We start from the raw sequence: 10,921 nt of genomic DNA on the forward strand, positions 1-10,921 counted from the left end.
ATAGTTAGGGTTAGTTGTTTTATAAAGGAAGGGGGTTATGAAGGTTGCTTTTGAGTTGATTTTTAATTTTTTGTTTTATTTGTTTTTTAGGTTGCATATTAAAATTGGCCTCGCATAGGGTTTTTTCGGCCTTTTGCAAACGGTTGCAACTTATTATGCAAACAAATATAGTGGGTGTTTGGGTACCCAGAAGAAGCACTTTTTCAGGCTGGGAAGTCATCTCAATATTTTTAGGTGCGTTTGGACAAAATAAGCAGCGAAGCTTATTTACAGTTTATAAGTGGAAGTTGGGAAGCCAGGTTTCCTAGCTTTTCTTTTCCTTGCTGAGCTTATTGTAACTACTGGTTCATGGGATAGTACTGGACAGGGCTATCATGCTTACATGAAAATTTAAAATATATATTATAATTTTAATTTTTAAAATTATATATTTGTGACTAAAATTTATAATAATAAATTTTGCTGTAGACTAAATTGATTTTTGTTTTGAAAAAGTATTACCTTTTTAAATTCAATTATTAACAATCAACTAAATAATAAATTACAAGTAAAATTATCCAAACACATGAAAAATTTATGAGCCACAACATCCAAACACTTTAATAACTTATAAGTTATTACTCACTTATCACTTATAATCTACTTCTTCACTTTAAGTGAGAAGCAACTTCTTTTAAGTTAAGCCAAACGGCCCCATAATTTTCATTTTTTTTTCAAAGTTACATTTCTGGTTGCATGTGGTTGCTAGTGGTTGCTAGCAGTTGCAGATGTGATTGTATATGCAATCACCGTATTTTTGGAAATATTTTCTGGAATATAGTGTTTTTGCAATTTATTTTAAAAGGTGATAGTATTTTCGCAAAAAAATTTCAAACTTGGTTATGTATAAAAATGCCCTATCTTTTATTCTTTCCTACATACGATTATTATATGTACAAGACATTAAAGTTAGTTTTTCTTGATACATATAATTCAAATTTTATTAAAACATAAAAGCATTGATATAAATTTAAATTCAATATATATATATATATATATATATATATATATATATATATGTATGTATATGTAAATAATAAAATATTAAAATCATTATGAATGAGAAAAGTAGTAGCATTAATTAGCAATATTAATATTATACTATCATCGATCATAATTAGTAGTATATAATTTGCACTTTAGTTAACCGTTTATATTTATCATTTTTTGATATAATAATATTCGAATCTTTTACTAATACGTATGGTGTAGTGTTGTCAACTATTATAAATGAGAACAATCGAATCTTCTAAATAAAAAATTAAATCCGATAACATGTCTAGAATCAAACAAAAAATAATCGTTTAATTTTAAACGGACAATAACGTTGGAATCATAAAAAACCCATAAAACACGGTATTCGTATTTTAATATATATATATATATATATATATATATATATATATATATTAATGAAAAGAATTATAACTCGAATCAGATGACGATAACGACGTTAGAATCATAAAAGAACCATAAAACACGGTATTCGTATTTTAATATATATAATAATGAAAAGGATTATAACTCGAATCAGATGACGATAACGACGTCAGAACCATAAAAGAACCATAAACACACTATTCGTATTTTAACATATATAATAAATGAAAAGGATTATAACTCGAATCAGATGATGATAACGACATCAGAACCATAACAGAATCATAAATATAGTATTCGTATTTTAACGTATATAATAATGAAAAGGGTTATAACTCGAATCAAATAACGACGTCATAGTCATAAAACAGTCATAAAACATGTTATTCATATTTTGACGTATATAATAATGAAAAGGATTATAACTCGAATCACATAATCATACTCGGACTATAACAAAAAATCACCACCAATCTCGTTAGATAGTAGAATAATAATATAAGATAACTAGATAAGTAATAAAAATGGTTACACTTGTGAGAAAAATTCACATAACCGACCTTGGACATGAACCAAGGCTAGGCAGGCCTCGAGGGTGAGGGAGACAGCAGATAACAGTTTGATTCAACCAAACAAAACAACAACAAACGCATTGGTGTGAGTGAGTGAGTTTAGCATATTAAACACACCCTTTGGTTTTCGTTCATCCTTTCATATACTTATCTCTCTCCCCCTCTCTCTCCCCCCCCCTCTCTCTCTCTCCTATCTTTTGTGTTTATACATAACATACCTGTGCGCCCGCCACCACTACCACTTCCTCTTTTATCGTTCCATCTCTCTCTAGCCCCCTTCGTTCTATGCTCTTCTTACGCCTTTTTTCACCGCTCTCACAGGTATTCTTTATGACCCCTCTTCAGATTTCTTGTATTTATATTCTCTGTATTTCAATTTTGTATTTTTATCCCAAAAAATGGCGAATTTGGTTGTTCCTTATTTTTTTTGCAATTGTTATGATTAAGGGTTAAGTGGGAATCGAATGAAATCCTTCTTCGAGTATGTATATGTGTTTTTGTAATTAGTTATCTTTAGGCCTTGGAGAAGGTTTAATATAATTTAACCGATGTGCATTGTGGAACTTAGTATTGGTTGGTTAATTTTGATTTTGATTTTTTTGTTGATTGTTATTTCAGTAGTCTGTTTTGTTTAATTTTGGTTGTTTGGGTGGTAATGTTTTAAGCTTTCGAAATAGAGGATTATGTTTTTTGTCTTGTTTGTGATGTTATTGCGATGTTACAGTTCAGTACACTAGTGGGAACTTTGTAGTCTGTAACTCGTGCATTCTAGGTTCTTATTAGAATTGAAATCAGCTCTCTTTTCTCATTTTGAGGGGAGTCAGGTGTTTTTGGTTGCATAAGCACATTTTTTTTGACTGTTCTCTTTAGAGTATTTTCAAGAAAGGACAGCTAATGTGGCTTTGAAACTTTTTATGTTATTGTTGGTTGTAATATAATTTCACGATGGGACTAGGTGGATGGTTAAATTCGTGGGGTAGCTCCATTAATTAATCTCTGTGTCACGCAGTTATATATTGCAGTTAATTCATTATTATTATTATTAGCAGTATGTAATAGATGATAATGCTGAGATGGAAGGCAAGAGATAAACAAGTTGTGCTGCTAGTCAGAAATTATTTTCTAAATATAATTTTGGGAATGATTGTCGAAGATGTTTATAAATCAATTCATGAGATTCGCTAGACGTCATGGACTGTTTAGGAAGTGTCATATTTTTCCAATGGACCAAAGTTAACTTCTTTTTTTTTTTTAAAGATTTCAATTTCAACTGAATGCTTAAATTTTTTTCAGATATGGTATGCTTCTTTAAAGGTAGCTAAACCATTGCTTCTGCATATTATAAAGGTTTTTGACTTCATGCTAATTTCCTTGAAGTGGAAATTTAGAGAGTTTAGTACTTGACGAGAGTCTGATTTGACCAGACTCTGTGTTGTAGATGTCGAGCTTTGTTAGTGGTGCAAATTATAGAATGAAAATTTGTAGTTACATATTTCCATCCTTTTGGGCTTGCTAATTTTTTGTTCCTTTCTAAACGTAGATTATCCAGCGTGCACATGGAGCAAAGTAATTTCTTGACCAAGATCAACAGTGCATCTTTATTTACCTTTTCTACAGAGATCTGCTTGTAATTTGTACAATATTGTGGAAATGGCTGCTGATCAGTGGAGGAAACGTTTAAGCTCTGCCAGTGTTGTTGGTTACACTTCTCGGCAGCAACACAGTATGAAAAGGAAGAAATTAGCATCACCACAATGTGATGCAAGCATCGCGTCTACTATAGTTCTCGAGTGGGATGACACTAGGAAGAGTGTCGTGGCCAAGAAGGAGCAGGTTGGCATTGCGCAGAGAGATTTGTCACCTTTTATTGATGCAGTTCCCAGTTGCCGCAATATATTAGCTGACATAGTCAATGTTCCTCAAGGAACTTTTGACTTGGAAAATTTGAGTGACGTGCTTTCGTTTGAGGTTAATCCATCATGTTTAAATTCAGAACCAATTCATATCATTCACTTTTTGTACATGTTAAAGTGTGCTTTTATTTTCTCCAGGTCTGGCAAACTCATCTATCTGAGAAAGAGAGAAGCTTCCTCACTCAGTTTCTGCCAGAAGGGACCGAGGCTCAACAAGTTGTCCAAGACTTGCTTGCGGGAGATAATTTTCACTTCGGGAATCCATTTATAAAATGGCAAGTATTATTATCCTGCCTATAAACTGACTAGTATTATTAATGCATGTTTTTCTTCAGGATAGTCCTATAATTTGGCTTTTCCCCCCCTTCATTTTATTAATAATAAGACAAGATATAGTTGATCTCATTGTTATTGTTTGGATGAGAATTAGAATTAAAATCATGATATGCCAAGAGTTTTATTACTTATTATTAAGGTAAACTCTAAGCATTATGTAGAGAAATGGGTCTTCCCGAATATACTGGCAAAATTTGGAATTTTGAGTTGATCATGGCTTTGCATTCTACAATCTGCAGGAGTTCCTCACTTTGTTCCGGTGATCTTCATCCTGATGCTGTTCTTAAAAAGGAACATCTTGTAAAGGCTAACAAGAAGGTGTATTATTCGGAGCTACAGAATTACCATTATGAGTATGCAAACTAAACCTCCTCCTTATTGTCTGGCATTGCATTTGATCAATTTATAATACCTTTTACTTTTTTTTTTTTTTTTTACAGTATGATCAAGGATTTACAGATTCTGAAAGCAAGATGGTCACAAATGGATCCTGAAAATGATATTGGGCAAAATTTCTGGAGGTGGATGAACTCTATTACTTACTTCACCTGACCTTGATGATTTATGTTATATGTGGCGTTATACAATCTCGGTAAAATTTATGGATAAAAGGATTATGACATCCGTGCCTCAATTCGGATATATATACAAGCCCCTTTAATAAAATTTACATCTCAATATGTGTCTAATTGTTAGCTGAAATTGCTAGTTGTTACTGGTTAGCAGGACCATGGTAATTTTTTTTGAAATGCATATTCTCTTATTTTCTGCACAAGCCAAGGTAAGAATGAAATGTGATTCTAACATATCCTGCATCTGTATATAGTTTGTTGCTTATATAACAACAAAATTTCGTCAAGGTTGCATTGTATACTTGATTACCCCCACTCCTTTTGTGCATGTCATGATACACAAGCTTAAAATGATACGGGTTTAGGAAAATGAGAGATTTTGATTTGTAATCTGCATCTGAGACAGTCAATTGCCTTAAGCTGATGAACTGATTGTGTCAATATTATAAATCTACAATAACCAGTATCTGTGTATTTTCTAACTAGTTATAGAGATCATAATATCTGATATAAACGATTATTAAATTTTCTTGACTTAAAAGACTGCAATGTTTTCTTTGGTATCTCTATGGCACTTTTAGCTTCCATTTATCACAACTTTCTTTTATGCAGGTCCAGGAAGCATGTTGAGAAAGCTTTGCCGACTAATGCAAATAAATTTGCAGTTCATGAATCTGACGAGAACCTTACATCTGAATCTTGTTCTTCAGCTGCGGGTGACAAAGCATGTAGTGGTGATGAATTGAACTTTAGGTCACTGCAGGAGTCCCAGAAGCGGTAATCATTGTCTGACCTGTTATAGTTGCTCTTTAGTGTTAGCTATTGCATTGATGTGTTTCTTATATGCTGACCAGTATAATTGTGTCTGAAGCAATTGATTATTTGGTATTTACAAAATCATGTAGATGTGTAGGTTTGTGCCTATGATTTGCAGGAATCTACAACAGTATTGTTTTTCAAACCTATCTTTGTGTCAAAGATTTCTGAAACTATCTTTTATGTCAATGACCCAGTTTATGATGGAATTACAAACTTTGTAGAAATTGGTAATGTTGAATATATTATCGCGTTGAGAACCGGAGAGAATAGAAGATGAAGGAAGGTTGGGTAATCTTCTCCTGTAGTTAGGGTTTTTAAAGGAAGGAGCAGAATGCAGAGAAAAACTCTCCCCATCTTCTTTAAAGGCCTATTGTTTCCTTTCATTAATCACTCGGGAGAATGCCCTTAGCTTGTCTGCCTCGTTTGCTAATATTCTGCCACTTTTTGTGAAGTATTGACTTCTTTGTTATCATTAAATACAATTCCTTGACAAGTTTTGATACTCTGTTCGTTCCAAATAGACTGCATGCTTTAATATATTATCAAATTAGGATTAATGCATCATATTTTAGATTTGCATTGTACTTTGTGCGTACTTGATAATATGCAAGTAAGATCAGGACTTTAACTGAAATTCACTTAAATGTCAAGTTGGTGATATTTCTGATGTACTTTGTGCGTGAGGAGTTTACTTGTTTTTTTCGGCATTAACATATGCAGAAAAGGCTCTATGGAGGATTTTCATGATGATGCATCTGATGGTCTCAAAGTGGTAGCAAGGAAAAGAAAGGGAGAAAAAATACAGATGCGTAATGTCCAGTCTGGTGATGGTGCCAAGTATATGTCATACATCAAGGTTAGTAATTTGATATGCCTTGATTTGTATTATAGAGAAACACTACATATTCTATTATAATCTTCCCGGTTTATATTACGTTTAGTTGGATTTGAAACCTTGACGTGTTGAAGTTTGTATATTTTTTCATACCAAGGGAAAAAGTTAATTATATATTTGTTTAAAATTTTGATTATAAAAATTATCTTATTTTCTGACATTCTTTATATTTTTAGTCGTATAATATTCACTTAAAATAATTAACATATTGGAAGTTATATAACTATTGTTTATTTTTATTTTAATAATTGAAGATTATTTTGATGTTTGGAGGTAAATAATTAGAAGTTCTCACTTCTAGCTATCCAAGACTCCAAGGTACATTTTTTGAGAAGTAAACTCTATGGTTCTAAAGCTTGGATTGGATTAAACTTTAATCATTTAAGCCTTCTTTTACCCACCTGGCTGAGGGAGGCCGAGGAAAGGTCAAGGGAGTGACCTTTGTTGTTTAGCGTAAATATTACTAAGCACACTATTACAAAAAAAGACTAATGGATTGTTTGATGGTCCAAACTTCTATATGCTGATGATGCAGAGGAGAATCTAGAATCTATGATAAAAACCATTTTACTCCGTGTGAATTGTGGATCTGTTACAAAATGGGATTAGCTTTTGCCTTATCAGCAACAACATTTCATATTAGAACACTGACAACCCGAGTCAAATCCCGAGTCTTTTTTCCAAAATCTCATATTCGAAAGTGACAACCCGGGTCAAATCTCGAGTCTTTTTCGAAATCGGGTCAAGTCCTGAATTCCGAATCCGAAAATAAGCCGAAATACACTGGCTTGTAACAACTTGGGTAATCACACTCCTCGATGTGGGACTGGGATGTTACAAATATAAGTGACAACCCGGGTCAGATCCCGAGTCTTCGAAAATTGGGTCAAGTCCCGAATTCCAAATCTGAAAATAAGTTGAAATATACTGTCCCCAATGCAACAACTTGGGAATCCACAAGTCCGCCACAGGCCCGCAAAAGATCATGATTCATTGATGCAATTGGCAGTAGTAGTATCTATGCTTATAAACTGAAATAAGTCTCCACACTCCATGATGTGGGACTGGTGGTTACAAATTCCTCCACTTAAATTCTTGACGTCCTTGTCAGGCTGAAACTTATAGCCCATAGGCCCATATCATACCTCTCTAGCCATTGTGGTATAATACCGGTTGGCTTAGTCCACCTCCGAACTCTTGACATTGTGGGATAATACCATAAGTGACAACTCAGGTGAAATCCCGAGTCTCTCTAGCCATTGTGGTATAATACCGGTTGGCTTAGTCCACCTCCAAACTCTTGACATTGTGGGATAATACCATAAGTGACAACTTAGGTGAAATCCCGAGTCGAAAATCGGGTCAATTCCCAAATTCCGAATCCGAAATATATTGTCCCAAATGCAACAATTTGGGTAATTCACAAGCCCACCACAGGCCCCCAAAAGATCATGATTTGTTAATGCAATTGGTAGTAGTACTTGTGCTTATAAACTGAACTAAAGCTTTCACACTCCTCGACGTGAGAGTGGGGTGTTACACGAACACTCCCCACTCTCCAGTGAGGTTGTTTCTATATGCCTTCATGAAGGTCACTAATTTGACACATTGTGTAGATTAAGAAGATGATAGTCAGGTTTCTTCTATCATGTTATGTGCAAAATTCTGATCTGTTGACATGACCATTCACCATTGTCAGGTTAGCAAGGAGCAACACCAACGTGTTAAGAGTAGTATGAAGCATTCTAGCAATAGCATTCAGTCCAAGTCACTTAATCATGTTTTAGGTGACATTGATACATATTATGTGCAACCATACAAAGTGTTTGAGGAGGAAGAGCGCCATAAGTTGCATGTGCACTGGTAAGGATTTCGTCAGGTAAATTTATTTTGAAAAACATCCTAGTTGGTTGAAAGTTTTATTATGTTCTTACAGGTCAAAGTTGGCGAATGTAGACATTGCAGCAGCTCTGACAAATTGGAGAAGAAGGCAAATAGAAAAGCGGCAAGTGATGCAATCTTTAAGCAAAGAACTGGTATGCCAAAAAGTCTGTTTTGCAACCCCTTCTGTTTTGTAGTCCTGTCTTGTATTACAAATATTCATGTTATCTGTCATGAAAGAAGACGTCTTCTGTTGCTGTATTTCATTGATATTATTCATTGTAATATGTTGATCAGGCTGAAGATAAAAAGAGCAATAAAAGCATGTCAGATGATCAGGTTGGTGATGAAGAATCAGATTCAAGTTCAACAGAGGTCTGTTACCCCTGTATTCCTTGGGTCTGATTAGAATGTAAATTTTCTGTGTTCTGGTAAATTACAGTACTCTCAAATAACCAGAAGACTCATTTCCGACAACGCTTACACAATAATCTACCTCTCCGTACTTAACAAACTTTACTATATTATGCTGGCTAGCAATTTGACTCGTTTCTCTACCTTTTGGTCAGGATGAGGGAAGCGAGATATCTAATAGATTGCTTGAGGATCAAATGAATAATGCAACTACAAAGCGTGAACCATCCATTGCGTTTGAGGTTTGTTGTCTTTTTCATTCTGGATCACCTTTCCTTTTTACTTAAATATTTTCTTTGTACGTGTGATGGATGTTGAATTTAGCACTAAAAAACAAACATGTTAAAGTAATATCAGTGGTTTTGTTGATAATGGGGTGGGGTGAAGTGGGTTGAGGACCTTGAAGTTAGAAATAGTAAATCAAAATTATAACATGGTTTTAATCATATGTGAGCTTCCTTTTACAAATTTATTGTACTTGGTTAAATGGTAAGACAAGAGGACTGGAATCCTAGTTGATTGTATTATTATCAATAACACGCCTTCCTCTTTGCTTCGATGTTTTGCTGGTCAGGATGGAGAAGAACAAAGTCCCAATTGCTTATTTCACCAGCAAACTGATAATACAGCAGCAATTAATGAACCGGTTATGGTTGATGGAAGTGATTGTGTTACCATTTTCCCACAGAATCATGTGCAACATAATACTGTAGTGGGTGGTAATGATGTGTTTAATGCGATGGATATGGGTTCTGATGAAAACATATTGCCCGGAGCTGATGATTTACTTCCTGATGTATCAAATTTTACAGAAAACATGAGCCAGTTGGAAGTTCCTCTAAGCCAGGAAAACCCTCTATCTGTTGCTTGTGATGTTTGGCCAGCAGCTAGCATGTCAAATGCCTACTACAACCCTACTCATGTAAGTCGTGATTACTCATCTGCGAATGATTTTTCACGTGGGTATTCACAAGTTATGGAAGAGCATCCCACTCAGCTGATAAATCTAAAAACTGACATGCGGAAAGTAGATAATGGGAAAGATTTGATGAGTAGACAAGCAGATGATATTTTCTTAGGTTCTTACCCTAATCAAGTGCAAAGTGAGCAATTTCAATCATTCTTCAGGGGGCCAGGCAGTTCACAGTATAACTATGAGCAGAAACCTGCACTGTTAAGTTTTCAGCCACTAGCAAATATGATGATTGAAAATAGTCAACCTGTGGGACATTTCAAGGAGCAGCTGCATCCCGTGGCACTTGATCAGAGGTTGAAGGATCCTTTCATGCATCAGAGCATACAAGAGAATATGCGTTTAGATGGCCTTAGGCATGCACTTCCAAGGCAAGATCACTTCTCGGCCCCTCTTGCCCCCTCGAATCTTAACATGCAGAATTGGGGTGCGGTTGCGAATACCATACAACTTTCAGGAGTATCCCAATCTCATCCGATTGGTGATGAAATGTCAAGTCATAATTGGATTTCTGGAGAGAGTCAAGGCCGTGGTGGTTGGTCTGGTCTAGAAAACACTATTTGCCAAAACCAGAGCTCTGTAAATGGAGGTATTGGAGATCAGAGCTTGTTTAGTGTTTTATCTCATTGCAATAACTTGAATCCTTCTCCTAGTCCTCGTACTTCATTCATCCCTGAACAACGATTTAATCAGCCTGTGAACTACAATGTCGCGGTTCCTACAAGTAATATATTACCACAGATGGTTAATCAACGTAGCTACTTGAATGTGCAAGACACTTCAAGTGGCCTAAAGGGCAACAATATGGGATGGACAAGCCTGCCACATCAGAATACTCCTGTACCTGATTCTACGGGTAAGCCGTACTTGAGGTACTGGAATCACTAAGGATATTTCTTTGTTACTTAAAGTTTTGATGGTGAGAAAAGGCTTTATGTGAAAGCTGTTATACAAAGAAGTTGAGATAGGATTATATACATAAATACACAAGAGCCGATCTGATGCCATGTACATACAGGTTCTTTGTGGATTTTGGTTCCATAGTTAGACAGCTCTACCTTTCGTGGATTTTAGTTTTGTGTTAGTTTTTAATCACATAGTTAAGACCGTTAACTTTTTTGGGGATT

At 34.9% G+C, this 10,921-nt stretch overlaps 1 protein-coding gene across 2 annotated transcripts; it reads left to right on the top strand.

Moving 5' to 3' along the window:
• Window positions 1-2,082: 2,082 nt before the first annotated feature.
• On the top strand, window positions 2,083-10,921 carry LOC108219114 (uncharacterized). Of its 2 annotated transcripts, none has more exons than XM_017392399.2 (12): window positions 2,083-2,312; window positions 3,532-3,959; window positions 4,043-4,179; window positions 4,480-4,593; window positions 4,681-4,761; window positions 5,425-5,589; window positions 6,352-6,487; window positions 8,226-8,389; window positions 8,463-8,562; window positions 8,705-8,782; window positions 8,977-9,063; window positions 9,396-10,921. In XM_017392399.2, exons 2-12 carry the CDS (start codon window positions 3,642-3,644, stop codon window positions 10,680-10,682), a joined length of 2,667 nt encoding a protein of 888 aa, XP_017247888.1. In that variant the 5' UTR covers window positions 2,083-2,312; window positions 3,532-3,641; the 3' UTR covers window positions 10,683-10,921. The 2 variants fall into 2 exon arrangements, with proteins under 2 accessions (XP_017247888.1, XP_017247889.1); XM_017392400.2 differs by having other exon boundaries at window positions 2,171-2,312; window positions 8,705-8,746.

The sequence above is a fragment of the Daucus carota genome, chromosome 4 (genome assembly GCF_001625215.2).
Source record: "Daucus carota subsp. sativus chromosome 4, DH1 v3.0, whole genome shotgun sequence".
NCBI lineage: Eukaryota > Viridiplantae > Streptophyta > Magnoliopsida > Apiales > Apiaceae > Daucus > Daucus carota.